General features: G+C 41.4%; 1 protein-coding gene across 9 annotated transcripts in view; it reads right to left on the bottom strand.

Moving 5' to 3' along the window:
- ESRRG (estrogen related receptor gamma) overlaps positions 1 to 17,151 on the bottom strand; it is a 472,761-nt gene that overhangs the window by 132,818 nt on the left and 322,792 nt on the right. For all 9 annotated transcript variants that reach the window (XM_054022558.1, XM_054022561.1, XM_054022562.1 and 6 more), the window contains exon 3: positions 10,349 to 10,465. In XM_054022558.1, coding sequence (XP_053878533.1) covers positions 10,349 to 10,465 — 117 coding nt within the window. The remainder of the gene's footprint in view (positions 1 to 10,348; positions 10,466 to 17,151) is intronic.

The raw sequence follows: 17,151 nt of genomic DNA on the forward strand, positions 1-17,151 counted from the left end.
TGAAAGAAATTTAGCTTGGCAATGTCTTATGCACAGGTCTTTTCAAAGGAAATGTTGTTAGGAAGAATTTTAGTAAGCAGGCTTTTTCTGGTGATAACACATTTTTAGTTATAAAGGAGGTTACTTAGTTTTATTTATTAGATTTTGAGGGCATGCCTTAATCTGTTTCTAGCTGATGCTATGTACCTATTTGCATGAGCCTAAATACACACTTTGCTGAGCAGGATTCATTTTCAAATATTTTTAAGGCCAGAAGGGACTATTATGATCATCTAATCTGACCTCCTGCATAACACAAGCCAGAAAAATTCACCCAGTAATACCTGCATTGAGCTCAACAATTTATGATCAGAATGTTAGATCTTTCCCTAAAAAGCTTGGGGGTTTTTTTGGTTTGGTTCGTGTTTTTCTGAAAGAATGAAATTCCCGAAGGCTCCTGACCCAAAAATATTTATGGACCCATACTTTAGCAGCTGTGAATGCTAACATATGCTAGGAAAGAGTTTATGTAACAACTACAATTTTCTAGTTTGCTATAACTCTGTGATCTCACCTGGACATCTGAAGGAAATGCACAAACTTCCAAGAATATAGCTAAGCCAGGAGCAAAGGAAGCAACCCTATAAAAAATTATTTCTTAAGTCCTTCATCCATACATCAGATGGATTCCTGGCTGCTTCCATGACACTGCCTACAGACAAAGTAATGTACATTTTGAAGGGAGTATTCACTTTTTGATAGGCTATTACAAACTAATAAGTGAGAAACTTCAAGTGACAGTGTAACTTGACAGTTAGAGCCACTCTGGGAAATGTGTGAGCACAACAGTCTAACACTATATTGGAGAGAGATTTTTTTTTCCCCTTGAGTATGGGTTCTGCATTGCCAGTCCACAGTTGGAAGAGAGAGTTACTAGTTATTTTTGAAGGTTGGCTGGCTGATGACCATGCTAGCATCTGCACACTCAGAAAGAGCAGACTAGGACTGCACAGTGGTGGCTTCTGAACTTGTAGGGTGCTCATGTCACCATGTGGATAATGGGCTGTTTTCACCTAGATTGAGGACCCACAAATCTTTCACGATATACCTCTCAAATTACTACAGCACCGGTTGCAAATGTGTTCCGAAAGGCTTTAGCTCTCTAGCATTTAAATAGTTTCACTCAATTCTTCCGGGAGAAATGCTGAAGAAATGTAGATTTTAACAATAATCCTTCACTTGGTAAACAGACCAGATCTTCAAGTGGTGTACATTGATTGTGGGTCTACTGACTTTGATTTACACCCTCCATGTTTTAATAGAGTGATAAAGCTAAAATGCTGCCATCTTCTCCATTCTAACTGGTCACAGAGCAGTTGATACCGACTAGGAGCAACCAGCCAGTCATCACAAGGAAAACTCAAAAATAATTTTGAATCAAACCTACTTCTCCCGTGTCCCTACATGGTAAAATAAAAAAAAATGATAAATCAGTGGTCTGTCAGCCAATTAAGGAATATACATCAGTGTCCCAGGTAACAAATGACACTGACCAGCCACTAAAAACCAGACATCAAAAAACTCAGAAGACAGCTGAATAGAAACACTGAAACAAAACATTACCGCTCCAAAGATCACTAACATATAGGAAGCATTTTGGTCTTTACCAGTCATTTGCTGAGTTTATACAAGTACTGCAGAGCACAACACTAACAAGAGAAGGCTTTCCTATTGTTCACATACTCAGCAACTACCTTAGGCTCCACTTGACCCATCCACCTGACTCCTTAATGAGAGTTTTAAACCTTGCTCCTATGCAGGTAGAGCCATAACTGAGGGCAGGTCTTCATTACGGGGGGGGTCGATTTAAGATACGCAAATTCAGCTACATGAATAGTGTAGCTGAATTCGTCGTATCGCAGTTGACTTACCCCGTTGTAGGGACGGCGGCAAAATCGACCTCTGCGGCTTCCCGTCGATGGCGCTTACTCCCAACTCTGCTGGTGGAGTGAGAGCGTCGATTCAGGGATCGATTGTCGCGTCCCGACGGGACACGATCAATCGATCCCCGAGAGGTCGATTTCTACCCGCCGATTCAGGCGGGTAGTGTAGACCTAGCCTCAGATCGAGGCCTTGTCTACATGGAAAAAAACTGATTAGCATAGCTATTCTGGAATAGCTATTCCAGTATAATTTAGCTATTCCGGATTAACTCCCTTATGTGGACCCTATATTTTGGAATACTCCAATCTGTGAGTGGAGTTAGTCACTATTATTCCAGATTACGGTTACCACATGAGGAGCTATTCTGGAATAGTTATTGCAGAATTATTCCAGAATAGCTATGCAGTAATTGCCCCATGTTGACAAGCCCTAAGGAAGGTCCCTTTTTGGGGAGCTGTATAGAGTTAGATTGCAAACTAGAACATGGCCTGTAAGCAGAGGGCAGCATAGCTTTATAGTTAACCAACTTCATACAAGGGCTGCAAGAGAGACTTTTAGACATTTGTGGAAACTTGTATACATAGAGTTATAAAGCCCCATTCTTTTGGATGAAGTTTAAAGGAATGTATTCTGTAGAGCTGGTACAGGTCTGAAAGAGATCATTCCAAACCTGTCAGTCATTTTCAAAAAATGAGTTAGAAGCTGTTTCAGGTCTGACACCTGCCCATGAATACCTCTGTCAATTCATGTGGTTTTACAATCACACATTTCTATTTTTTAAAAAATTATCTCCCTACCAATTGCTGTGTGAAAGATCCACCACATAAACAACAACAAAAACTAAGGACCAGACCTTGCAAACAAGCAGATGCTTAACTTTATTCATGTGAATAGTCCCAATGCATCAACAGGACTACTCACCTGGTTATAGTTAAGCACATGTGGAAGTGTTCGCAAAATTGGGCCTAACTGATTGTGTTTCGTCTGTTTTCCTGTTTTATAGTCAAAGTGCGATAAAATGTATACAATAACAACATTTCTAAAAAACACCCTGAGAAAATAATTTTTATTTTTCTGTTTTAGTAATCTTAGCTACTGCTTACAACGATAGGCAATACATTTTAAACAGGATTATGATTTTTAAATTATGGTGTCCTCTTAAATATCCCCAGGTTATTCAAGAGTTATTATGCCCAGGGCCGGCTCCAGGCACCAGCTTGGCAAGCAGGTGCTTGGGGCGGCCACTCCGGAGAGGGGCGGCAGGTCCAGTTATCCCGCTCGGAGCAAAGGACCTTCCGCCAAATTGCCGCCGCAGATCACGATCGCAGCTTTTTTTTGGTGGGGTGGGGGGGAGGACGGCTGCTTGGGGTGGCCAAAACCCTGGAGCCGGCCCTGATTATGCCCTTCCATCTGTTATGAATCTGACCAATCTAACCACCACTGCCACACACTCACGTCAACAAACGTTTTCATTTACAACAGGAAAAAAACCAAACAAACTGTATTTCACAGTGGTCTTTGAATAATTAACCTTTCAAGACCCAGAAATGAAAAATGAAAACACTATATGGACCACAGTTACTGGCCCTCTGTGTAAAGTTTGTTTCTCTTATGCTATTAATAACCATTACCTGGAAAGGTAAAGGAAAATACTAAAACCAGATATCTGTCATGTAGATTAAATTTCCTTAACATTTAGTTAGCCCTTCAATGGGATAATTGGGATAAAACATAACATGGTTTTGCAAAAGGTAGATCATGCCCGATCTTCTCTTTCATTGAGAAGATCACTGATTTTTTTAGACAAAACAAATGCAGGAGATCTAATGTACCTGGATTTCAGAATGGCATTTGATATAGTTCCACATAAGAAATTATTAGTTAAATTGGAGAAGATGGGGATTAATATGAGAATTGAAAGATGGATAAAGAACTGGTTAAAGGGGAGACTACAACAGGTCATACTGAAATGTAAACTGTCAGGCTGGAGGGAGGTTACTAGTGGAGTTCCTCAGGGAACTGTCTTCGGACCAATCTTTTTTAGCATTTTTATTAAGGACTTTGGCACAAAAAGTGAGTGTGTGCAAATAAAGTTGGGCAGTATAGCCAATACAGAAGAGGACCTGAATATCATACAAGAAGATCTGGACAACCTTGAAAACTTGAGTAATAGAAACTGGATGAAATTTAGTAGTGCAAAGTGCAACGTCATGCACTTGGGGATTAACAACAAAAACTTTTGCTATAAGCTGGGGACATATCAATTGGAAGTGACATAAGAGGAGAAAGACTTGGTGCATTGGTTGATCACATGAGGACTATGAGCTGTCAATGTGATGAGGTCGTGAAAAAGACTAATGCAATCCTAGGATACATCAGGCGAGGTATTTCCAGTAGAGACAGGGAAGTGTTAGTACCATCATACAAGGCACTGGCGACACCTCCTTTGGAATACTGTGTGCAATTCTGGTCTCCCATGTTTAAGAAAGATGAATTCAAACTGAAACAGGGGCAGAGAATGGCTACTAGGATGATGTGAAGAATGGAAAACCTACCTCTCTCTAAGGAGATTCAAAGAGCTTGTCTTGTTTAGCCTAACCAAAAAAAGGCTCAGGGGAGATATTATTGCTCACTATAAATACATCAGAGATAAATATCAGGGAGAGAGAGGAGTTAAAGTTAAGCGCCAATGTTGACATGAGAACAAATGGATATAAACTGGCCATCAACAAGTTTAGGCTTGAAATTAGACAAAGATTCCTAACCATCAGAGGAGAGAAGTTCTGGAACAGTCTTCCAAGGAGAGCAGTGGGGGCAAAAAACCTAACTGGCTTCAAGACTGAGCTTTATAAGTTTATGGAGGGGATGGTATGATGGCACTGCCTAGAATGGCATGTAGCTGATCTGTGATTGCTAGTAGCAAACATCCCCAGTGACCAGGGATGGGACACTAGATGCAGAGGGCTCTGAGTTACTGTAAAGAATACTTTCCCATATGTCTGGCTGTGGGATCTTGCTGAAATATTCAGGATCCAACTGACCATCATATTTGCGGTCAAGAAGGAATTTCCCCCTGAGTCATATTGGCAGAGACCCTGGGGAGTATTCCTCTTCCTCCGAAGCATGGAGCAGGGGTCACTTGCAGGTCTAAACTAGAGTAAATAGTGGATTCTCTGTAACTTGAAGTATTTAAATCAAGATTTGAGGACTTCAATAACTCAGCCAGAGGTTATAGGTCTATTACAGGATTGGGCGGACAAGGTTCTGTGGCCAGCAATGTGCAGGAGGTAGGGTTGCCAATTTTGGTTGGATGTATTCCTGGAGATTTAATCACATGACATAATCTTTAATTAAAGATTATTCTTTAATTCCTGGAAACTCCAAGCCAATCCTGGAGGGTTGGCAACCCTAGCAGGAGGTCAGACGAGATTATCATGATGGTCCCTTCTGGCCCTAAAGTCTAGGACTCTAATGTTAGTGGAACATATATGGAAAAAATTAAGCTCCCAAGAGGGACTGGGATCTTGATTATATGCTGTTCACACTGAGGAGAAATTTCTCAACTAAACCACATGGTCCCTTGAATCTGGGTACATAAATGTTGGGCCTAAATATTTAGGTTCTGATTATGGCTACTTAGGCACAGGTGCATGAGGGGATGAAGAGTATATGGACCCTCTGCAACGGAATGTGCCCCTGTATTCATACCCTACACACTATTGTAATAATCTTTGTACAAAATATGCCTTGTAGGGTATCATTTGAAAACTAAACTTGCTGGTGAAATATACGTAGCAACATTATATGTAAAAGTTATGAACATAAGCTGAAATCATGACTGAAGTGTGTTTACCAGACAAGTCTGGGGTGTGGGTAAACCTGTTTCTCAAAGACAAAGGACAAGTTGACGCTTCTAGCCAGTTGTCATCAAAGCTGATGACACAAAGTGACAACATCCTAAAATTAAATAAACTTCCCAAGCTGTGAAAAGAAATGAAGTGACTGATATATATGTAATTTCAAGAAAAGTTCTAAAAAGAAAAGCTCCCCAACACCCTGGTGCAGATTTCTATCAGAGACACACATTGGCAGTTGTGCAGAAGTTCCTGTAAAGAATATGATGTTCCTATCAAAGCTGTTGAAACTTGATTTTATTTCAGGGTCTGCAACTAAATTTTTTAGTAAATAGATTTAGGCTGTCAATTTCCAGGCATGCTGTGCCATCAGCAGGTAGAGACTGCTGTGACCAACGTGGAGGCTGTAGCAGCAAATTTTATTATAGACTGGTAATTGAATTGAACAGGTTTACATTTGAATAGATTTACTGCAGCATGATCTCTGACATGCTGAATGGGACTGAAATCCTCGTCTATACATAAAGACATGTTTAAGACATAGGGGGCCAAATTCATTCCTGCTGTAAATCCATTCTAACCAATGGAGTTATACTAAGGATACACTTGTCCCTGTATCTAATTTTCCCTCGGTGCTGGGAAGACAGTAGGAATCAGCTGCATACATCTAACCTAAAGGAAATAAAACATTATCATCTATCATTAAAATCTTTACATAAAGGACACTGTCAAGACTGACAAATCCACAATTTAATCCATCCTAAACAAAAGCGCATCCTCGAATGTTTTCTAAGTAGTTAAAAACAATTTCTCTTAGAAACAAAGCTCCAACAGCATGTCGTGTATCAGTCTGGTTCCAAATGCCAAAGACCACCACCAAGTGGGGCAAAGAAACTGAACTCTCCTTCCGCTCCCTAGACAGGGCCGGATTAACCTTTTGTGGGCCCAGCGCCAAAAATATTTGTGAGCCCCCATGGAGGCAATGGAGCATGGCATGGGGAGGTCATTCCCTGGAGCGAGGGGCCAGCCAGAGGCAATGGGGCATGTCATGACAGGGCGAGGGCACTATTTACAAACCGGCAGTTGTCAGACACACAGTGGCCTGCCCAGCCCTGTGCTGCCAGCATGCCGCTTCCCCTCGGGGGTGGGCCTATGCCATAACACACAGCCCACCACCCAACACCCCATGACTTCCTATGGCCAGAGGCCCCGTGGACCCACTATGCCCAGCACTCCCCCAGACCCACCCACAAATGCACAGCACCCTGCACAACACCACCCCGCCTACAGCCCCACCACAACTTCCCAGCATCCCCCACAGAACCCCTACTCTAGTGCCACAACACACACAGATCCTCCCCACCCCTTCACAGTCCAGCACACCCCCCCCCATACTCCCCACAGACCCACTCCCCCAAGCCCTGCCTCCTGGCTGCACTCACCAACCTTGCTGGGAGGCGACTTTGTCTGCCGGGCTGAGCTGGCAGCACAGCCAGGGCTGGTCCCAGTGCCGGGAAGCGCTCTGTCCCCTGGGGAGTAGCACAATCAGCAGGCCAGGACCTGCCCCAGCCAGGGTCCCTCAAGACACACTTGCCCAGCCAAGCCCTCCACAACTGTTCCCCCACACACAACCTGGCTGAGACTGGCCAGGGTTCTGCACCAGTCCCAGGTGGCTCAGCTCCAGGGAGACAGGTGGGGCCCCACAGGTGGTGGGAAGCAGAGATTGCCCAGAACGGAAGGTGCACTAGGGTCCGGCCAAGGTGCTGAGAAGAACAGGAGGTGGGGGCCAGGGTGCAGAGAGGAGCCGTTGGCCAGCCAGGAGGCAGGCCGAGAGGAGCAAGTGGTGGGCTGGGGGAGCTATCGGGGTCTCGGGGCACAGTGCAAGCAGAGAAGGCCGGGGCCCCTTCTGAGCATGAGCCCGGCTCCATGGAGCCAGTGTAAACCTGGCACTGTACCTAGAAGTCATCTCTCTCAGGCATGGTTGAGCCACATGTGCAGGGACAGGACAGTGCAACCACACTGCCTGTGCTTTATACTTATTTTGTGGAAAGAAGATTTCAGTCTCTTATACTGTCAATTTAGCCCTTCTCATGAGCATTACATTCAATAATTAAAAACAAACAAAATTCCCTGTGTGTCTGCTGGCCAACCCATCCACAAGAAAGAACTGCGTGCTCGTAGGCAGGCAGCAAAGGTGGTGAGTGGAAGGACAGTGGGTTTGTCGTCAGTGGGTGGTCCAGCAAAGGAGTTTGGAAATTTGACCGTGTAGTAGACTTCACTTGGAAGGAGCTGATTGTTGCTTTATAATCAGGGGAATACTTTAAAAAATGCACTTTGGGAGGTAAGTCAAATTTTGGTCAGTCAACTGTAATATTTCTCTTGATTTTCTACTGCCCTGTCTGTACCTGCATAGTAACTTACACCAAATTGGAATAGTAGAGGTAACACCTATTTTGAATAAATATAGTTGACCACAAGGTGGGAAAAGGCAGTGGAGATTCAGGTAGCGTTTCTATGAAACAGAGGATTGAAAAAAAACCCACTCTTTTACTGAAAAATTAGACACAATAAAGTGTTGATAACCTGAGCTGCAGTTTGGTTAAAACAAATGGGCCTGAATCTGTTCAACTTTTATTTTGAAATCTGGGTAGTGCATTTTAAGGGACTGATTTTTAAGCAACTACTGTGCAAGAAAAACAGGTGAACAAATCTGCACCTGAACTGTGTGCACAATTACTGTGATTGCACATGCAGATTGGGAAACTGAACATAATTAGTCATTTTCAGAAGTAATTTCCTGATTTGCACATACAGCCACAATAGCTGCACACACAAACTAGGCATGCAATTACAAATATTTATGCATAAGTAATTGTGCACGTCACATTTAAGAATCAAGTTATCAATCAGTTCACCCATCTGAACACTTAGTAGTGTCTTTCCATTCCCTCCTATTAAGAACAAGTTCCTCAATATGCCTGTATTTTAAATTATTAGTTATACAAGGCCTTTTTTTCCTATTGACAAAGATTTTAAGCACCATGTCTCTTTCAAAAGCTGTCATTACCGGGTGTTCCTTTCATTTTCCAGCTTGTCTAAAGTTTCCAGTTTGGCCTTTGCGCAATGGCTATTAGTGGCTGAAACAAGTCAGGTTTTCTACATATAAGGAAATCCAAGCTGCACCAGAATGGAGGGCCAAATCCTGCAGTCTTTACTGAAGCAAAATCCCCATTGAATTTGACAGGAGTTTTGCTTGAGTGAAGCTAAGGACAGCAGGATTTGGCTCACAGGATCATAGCGTCTGCCAAAGCAGTTGCACAGAACGAGGTTTATTCTTAGTAAGCATAATCCAATAAGAATATGTCTGGAGGTGTGTGATAGGCCTAATTTTTCCATCATCTCTCTATTGCTCTATATTCTTCTTAGACATTACCAGAATGACTATAGTCTTTTAAAACTATATCTAGTTTTACGGGATTTGTAAAAATCGGTCACCAATTAAAGCTGCCTATTTTAAGTTATGTTCAAACAAAATTGCATTGGAAATTGTATGGAGATATTCTAAAGTGGTTGCTTAATGCTGGGGATTACCCATTGAATGCAACTGTTAGAACAGATTTCACTGTATTTATTTTAAATTGTTATCTAGTGCAGAAGTCAATGAAATTATTTTATTTTCTGTTACTCTCTCTTGATGGCGACAACGCAATCAAAATTCAGTGAATAAAATCTATGCATAAAAAATGACATCCTCAAACATTGAGGGAGAATGGTAGGGTTTCTGGCATGTAAAGAATGTATTTTTTTCTGTAGCTTAGGGCTCAAGTCTCCCTGCTAGTTTTATATTGCTGTTACTTGGGTATATTAAACCCTGGGCCTGTCAGGATGGTTTCTTGGAGATATTTTCCTACATTTACCAGTGATTCAGTGCCTTGATTTGGAAAAAGAGATGTAGCTGATGCATCCAAAAAAATATAAAAAAGCTTTAAAGTCAGGGGGTGAGAGCTTGTGTGCGCGCTTAACATTCAGGATCTGATTCTCTTCTCCCTTACCCCAAATTTTGCACCAGTGTAGCTTCATTGACTTGAGTGGAGTTACTCTGGGTTTACACCAGCATGCCGTGAGAGGAGAAGCAACCCCTTCACTTTTCCTGGTGATATCAATAATCAGTACAATGTGGAAACAGAAAATCATAGAATGTAGTTGTTGTACCAGTAACAGTGTAGAGTAAGAGAGAGAACACAGGCTTGAAACTTTACAAGGTAACAGTCTTATGGAAACAGATAGGGGGGTTTGTGATGATTATTCTACTAGCAGCCCATTGAAACAGATGGAATGTTAGGGCGTACCTGATATATTCCACACCAGAGAAGATGCGTTTTACCTGGATATACCCGGAATCTTCAGCAAGCAGTCAAGCAGTTAAAAACTGTCAGGAAGGGCATGGATATACTGAGGTTTCTTTCTGCAATAGGTGGTCAAAACACTTACCATCTCTCTTCTTTCCTGATTGACCTGCAATTGTTACATGTATTTGTCAACAAGATACGTATTGACTAGATCAGCCTTACCTTCTTTCAGCATGCCAACTTTTAGACACTTCATGAAGCGGCAGGCTTGGCAGGACTTGCGTCTGCGCTTTGTGATTTCACATTCATTTGTTGCTGGGCAGCTGTATTCTATGTTACCTGTAGTACAGATTTCAGAAAAAAGAAGCCACTGAGAAATGTTAACTGACAAATACCATCACTATATGAACAGAAATCATAACATTCCTAGTGTATTTCATTTAGGAGAATACAAGCATGCAATTAAAAGCAATTTTTACTGGCTGGCCCGAGTAAATGGCTTTGAAATTAAATTAAAAAAAAAAACAGCTACATTTGACTTTTTTTGCTCAGATGACTGTACACAAAAACTGCAAAAGCTTCATTAATATGGGCCTGTATCCTGATACAACCGTATCCCCAAGCAGATTCCTTCATGTAGATTATTCCTGCCAGGGGCAACAGTAATCTGTGGAAGCTGGGTCAGGAAGCATCTGCACTAAATCACAAACCATGTCCCTGATCCAAGAACCCCCATCCAGAATGCCTCCTCCATGCCTGGGCCGTAGAAAATCTTCAGAATGTCAACTGTGTTGGGTTTGGAGAAGTTCAGAATGAGACATAACAGTTGTACCTTTCTTATCTGCCTCTCTTCTGTAGACATATGAGGAAAAGATGGCCTCTAGTGCTTTATTATGGCTGTTAGGAGGTGACTGTTGGAATTAAAAGCATTCTTAGGACTACACTGTGACTTTAGGGCAAAGCCTGCAGTAGACAGCAGTGTGGCAGCTCATCCTTCTCCCTCCAGAACTGGGGGCACAATGTCTCTAAAAGGGCAGGGCGGCACAGCCACAATCACACCTGGTGAAGGCCACAGCATACACTTCCCACTATTCTAGGCCAGTTCTGCTATCCCTGTCACTGCCTCCTCCCTCCCCTACCCCATTTTGGGGCTTCTAGCTCTTTGGTGGCAGACCAGTGTTTCATCTTCGTTTTATACAACACTGAGCATATTGTTTGTGCTGAACAAATAAATAAAAAACAGATACACACGAAATAAATACTGTTAAAAATTACACCAAAATTTCCCCATCCCTGTAAGTATCTGAGTCCAAATGAGGGAAAGTTTTGTCCCAATGCTGTATCTCTTTTCATAAAAGGCTTCTGCTGTATGTCTCTCTAACCGTGCATCCTATTGTTCACCACTCAATTCAATAGGACAGAGTCTGTGGTAGTCAGTAGTTTTGCAAAGAAACTGACTTTTAAATAAAGCATCTTCCCCCATCAGCCCTGTCACATCTTGCTTTAAAGGTATTTCGTTACTTTCTAACCCTTTCCCCTGTGATTAAGTGCATTAGTATCTTAATGAAAATGCATTCTGTTTATTGCCCTCTTGGGAAGCGAGGGGTCATCACACCACATGAATAAATTGTCATCAGAGACAGTCCGAGCATAATTGCAATTTTGCTGCTCCATGTTTGTTGCACTCAGGGTCCGTCAAAATCCCCTGAAACATGCGCAGATTCTAGTAATTAGCATAGAGTCTGCCTGGGACCACAGCATTGATGAAATATTTCAGAGTTAATCACACTTTGTAAACACTGATTTATATTGACTACCTTTCTCCAGACTGATGTCTCCTCATTAAATATCACATTAGTGGATTGCAGGATAGCACAAAGACTCAAATGCTCAGCAACTGCTAATTCAACAGGAAGTATTACTTAAACCACTTATATCTATTGAAAATTGGTTAAGTATTTATGATAGAGAGGTCTGCACGGTGCAACATATGCAAGATAAACCCATCAGAAATCTCTCACTAAATTAGCATTGTAACTTAATGCATTTATGCCAATAAAACTGACATACTTTGCACAACCTTTTCAGGGCTGTGCAGGCTTCGGTCATTTAGAACATTATTGCGTAGTTGAATTAGCAATGCTTGCAAAAAGGCAGGGAATCAGGACATATCTGACCACTACAGGATCTGTTGGCACAACTTACAACTTGAATATACCCTCTGGTCCCTTCCATAGCTTCTAAGCAGAAAACTCCCTAATAAATATGGCTAGAGAGTCTGCCTGTACAGTAAATTAGGAAAGATGCTCTCCAGATGACCTCTGCTTGATACCAGATAATGGAGGTGGTAAAGAATATTTTTGAGATATGTGGAGGGAGGCGAAGAAAGGGTGACAGCAAGACTATCCCAAAATCCACACCTTCCTTTCTCACGCTGCATTATACTCCCTCAGTGAGATGACACGGGCACCTACCAATATATGCCATTGAAAGGACTTTATAAACTTCAGTTAAACTCACCACACCACGGTAAAGGGAAACAGAGGCTGAGAGGCGAGATGATTTACCCAAGGTTTCAGAAGCAGCTAGGAATAGATGCAGGATAAGGACTCAGAAATTCTGGGTCAGGGTTCTGTGCTCACACCACTAAACCATGCCTCTCTTTTCAGGCACCTAATTTTCCAGATTCACCCCTTGCTGGGTCCTTGTATGAAGGTGTAGAAGTAGATGCAGACACAAAAAGGTTGGGTTCAAAACTAGGAGATGGTAAAAAATGGAGTCGTTTTCCACAGCATGAAGTTCAAACCCATTAGCCTGAAGGTTTCAGACATATCCAACACCATTGGAGACAAGACTGGGTGGAAGAGGAGAGATAAAACCCAGTGCAAATGGTTGTCAGGTGGCATGATAGGCAATTAATTGTCTAGAAATTTTGGTTTTCGAGATGGTGGTTAAATAGGGTTATATTTTGCCATTATTCAATCATTAGATCCCAGTAATTTAGTTGGATGGTTAAGATTTCCTTATCCATTTAGGCCGTTTTGCTTTAATAACTCATTTTCTATATCATAGGACTGATTCTGATCTTAATTTCACTGCTGCAAACCTGGAGTACCTCCAATGAAGTCAATGGAGAAACACTATTCTGGATTTATTTTGGTGTAACTAAGATCAGAACCTTGCATGGCTCCACAAGAATTGTGTGGCCCACAATTTAGCAACAGTAAGCAATATTTTAAAAAGTGTGGCCAGTGTGTGAAATCTATTCACTGGAATCAAAAAGTTCAACAGATGGCTGCAGTAGTCTACTGAATGCCTACATGCATAGATCTACGCCTGTTTCTACTAGTGAACTGTCCTTGAAAATCCTCCTTGAATTTTGTTGTTGTTCTGTAAGTGAAAGTATATTATTGCTAAAAATGTGCTGTCCCAAGCACTCACTAATGTTATTACATCTATTTTGGTACCAGTTCAAATTTATTGCACCCTGTAGGTCATGAGGTCTCTTGTATTCACTTGTTTTTCTTCAATGCACTAAAACAAACTACAAAAGAGTCAAAAATGTATTCAGGAAGCACTCAGGCATCTACCAGTAGATGGTTATGCTAGACACTTATTGAGGGGGTTGCATACGTATGTCAAGGGTTTCCAGATCTGACTTGAAATTTCAGTGAGAAGATGATGTTAGAAAGATACTTTACCATTTTCTTATCTAGAGTTGCTAAATAATGCTAGAGGGTGAATTGGGCAGCTACTAATGGCATAACTTGAGTTTACCCAGTTCTGTCAATAGTTGGAGAGGTAGCTGTTTTATACAAGGAACAAAATCAACATGGCAGCTCAGGATTTTTACACTGGGCTGACAAGAATGATAGAGCAATTTATAATATCTCCTGGCTGGTTTTCAGAAAGGACTGGGCTCTGATTACTTATTTTAAAGTCTTTTGTACAATTAGTTTGCAGGCAATATAATTTTCTCACTTACTCCTTAATAGAATCTTGCAGCTAGCTGGCTGATAGAATAACAGGGTATATGTAAAACTCCTGCCTGAAGTGCCAGTGGATAATTTGTATATTCCTTTCAGTAGCTTAATGGACTTTCACAGTTTGGCAGTTAAAGGGCTGAATAATGTAAATTTGTATGACGTTTCAAAATAAAAATATATGTCAAATTCTCACTCCCCACACACATTGCCCCGCATTGTTATAATGCATTGGGATTTATGTCAGTTCGGAGTTCCTTTTCTTTCCATATAGACACAGAATATTTTATATTAGAGCATCTGCTTATTTTGCTAATGATTTTAATTTTATTAGCTGGGCCAAAAGGCATGAAACTATAAATGACACAAAGGGCATTAAAAGCGAAATTTAACCTTAAAAAAAAAAAAAAAAGAAGAAGGAATTACTTTGAAATAATAGCATCTGTTCTTGAGTTAGCAATTAGAGTGTTAAAACATACAGTACATAATCTGCAGTCTGTCTGCTTTTAAATGCCCCAAATCATAAAATCTCTTCATGTGGCTCAAATTATGCATGGATAAGGGCATCATATTTTCATGTTACAAAGATAAAAATGGCCCAAAATACCCTAAGGTTTTTAAGGTCTCCTGTGTGACGTATGGGGCTCCAAGATGAGTTTGACAATTAATAAAACACATTTTGTGAGGGAAAGGGTGTTTCTCAGTCACTGGGAGTGATTGGACACTGCTGAGGTCCTAGGGACCGTTTTGGCAACTGGTTGGTGGGTGGAGACATGGATTAACATGTTTGGTCCTTCATCAAAGTTCAGGCCACTATCAGATCACTATAGAGGGCCACAGCAGAAAAGAAGGTAGAGTGCTGACAAAGACAGGTCCATTAAAAGTGCAGGGTCATATGCAATGGCCCCCTAGCACATGTGATTCTCAAAAATGAAAAGTAACCCTCATGAATATCAGTAGTGGGAAGATGGCTTTGGAAACAGACTCAAAACTGTGGGATGAGGCAAGGGAAGAGGGGTTTATGAAATGCACTTTTCTGGAAATACTAGAATACTTGATACAAAGATAATAATACTTAACCTTTACATAGCACTCATCAGTATATATCAAAGTGCATTAATCCCCATTTTACAGATGCTAGAATTGAGGGACAGGGAAGTGAGGCGGCTGACCCAAAGGCAGACAGCCAGTCAGTGACAGAGGGGGACTTAAACCCAAGTCCTCCTGGCTCCCACTTTAGCTCTGTAGCCACTGGACCACCCTAGCTCTCGAAGAAAAAAAGATGAAAGAATGGAGATGAGCGCTAAGAAAGATACGCGGAGCATATTTCAGACTGGTGGGCAAGGAGGCAGGGCAGAAATATATACATACAAAAATTAATCCAAAGTATAGGCAAACCCCACTGATTTATTCATGGAAAGACAGATCACTCAGCCAGAGATGTAGTGTATATACGTCTTCTTCTATAGGTAGTAATAGTTGGCCACCATTTTGCTGTATTTCTTCAATAGCCAGAAAATGGTGGGACAAGGGAACTGAACTAGTAGCCATATTCCATATCTATGTCATCCTTTACACCTGAGATTAGGTACATCCTTCCCAAATATCACTGTATCCAACTGATCACTTATTTTGTCCTTTTTTCTGAAAATGTATTTTTCAAAGTAATAAAAATATACTCAAACAAACAGAGAAAAATATTATGTGCTTTTTGGCAAAATAATATTAATTGGTTAAAATTTAAAGATCATAAAACTTGTTAGGTATTGGGGAAAACATTTGTATAACCAAAAGTACTTCCCCCTTTAAACTCTCAACTGCACAAATTCTGTTTCATTTCTCCAGATGCCATGGTTCATGAATCTCAGAGGCAGCAAACAGTGCAGTACATACAGCCTGAAGCCAGTTGCTCCAATAAATGCTTTGAGGCCTGCTCAGATCTCCATGCATTTGGAATTATGTATATAAGCCCCAGTTGAGGAAAGCACTTACCCACATGTTTAATTTTAAGCATACCATTAATTAAAGTTAGGTATGTGCTTAAATCCTTCACTGAATGGAACCCATAATTCCCTATGCAACAAGATGGGGGGGAGGGGGGGGAAAAAAATCACACACAGAGTTTTATTTCCCTCAGTCACACTTGAAGCAATACTCAAAGCATTTGAAGGTGTAATACTCAAGGCATTAGAATACTGCTGCAAACTGGAAAGGAAAGAATAAAGGGGTTCAGGAAATCTAACAACAGATGTAAAAGAAGATCCAGGTTGAGAGAGAAGAGGAAAATCTGTTTGGAAGGAAAAATAGTCCACCTACAGGCAAGAAAGCAGAGGCAATTCTAAAGGCATATGAGGTAACAATTCTATTGGGTGGGAAAGTAGAGTCAATAATGAGGAATGAAAACTGAGCAGAATAAAATCAGGGGATCTAATCCAGGGAATGGCTTGGTCTCAAACCGATTACAACCATCTAATGTACCCTTCTGACATGTCCTTTCTACTTACATTCAAAAAGCATTCCTACTGTATGCACTATTTGTTCCTGCAGAATTCTGCAACCTAAACTCTTTAAAGATTTGGATCAGCTTGGAGAAATGTTTTCTTCATCCTTAATAGGACCCCCTACATTGGCTGATACCCAATTAAAAATATCATTGGATTCCTCCTTCAAGAGGGTCTCTCCTAGGCTGGCTGCCATCTTCAAAACTTGCCCACGCTTTTCTGTGGACTCTGTAATCCAGGAAAGCCCTTGAAGACAGCAGCTAGCCATGATTACAACAAAGATAGCAGAGGGAGGGGGGAGGAACTGCCTGGGAATCAGTGACCAAGAAGAAGCATAGAAAGGCAGTGAGGGGAATGCTAGTCACAGGATCCCGACTATAAGAGAGAGTGGATTAGACTATGCTGCTCAGACACCATAGTGATGAGCATGGTATAAGGATCTGAACAGAACAGAATACTTTCAGAGACTCTGAGGGAAGGAGGGCACTATAAAAGTACCAGGTTGACTTAGGAACAGGGTAGGGGAAGAAGGCCTCAACTT

Source organism: Malaclemys terrapin, chromosome 3 (assembly GCF_027887155.1).
Source record: "Malaclemys terrapin pileata isolate rMalTer1 chromosome 3, rMalTer1.hap1, whole genome shotgun sequence".
Lineage (NCBI taxonomy): Eukaryota > Metazoa > Chordata > Testudines > Emydidae > Malaclemys > Malaclemys terrapin.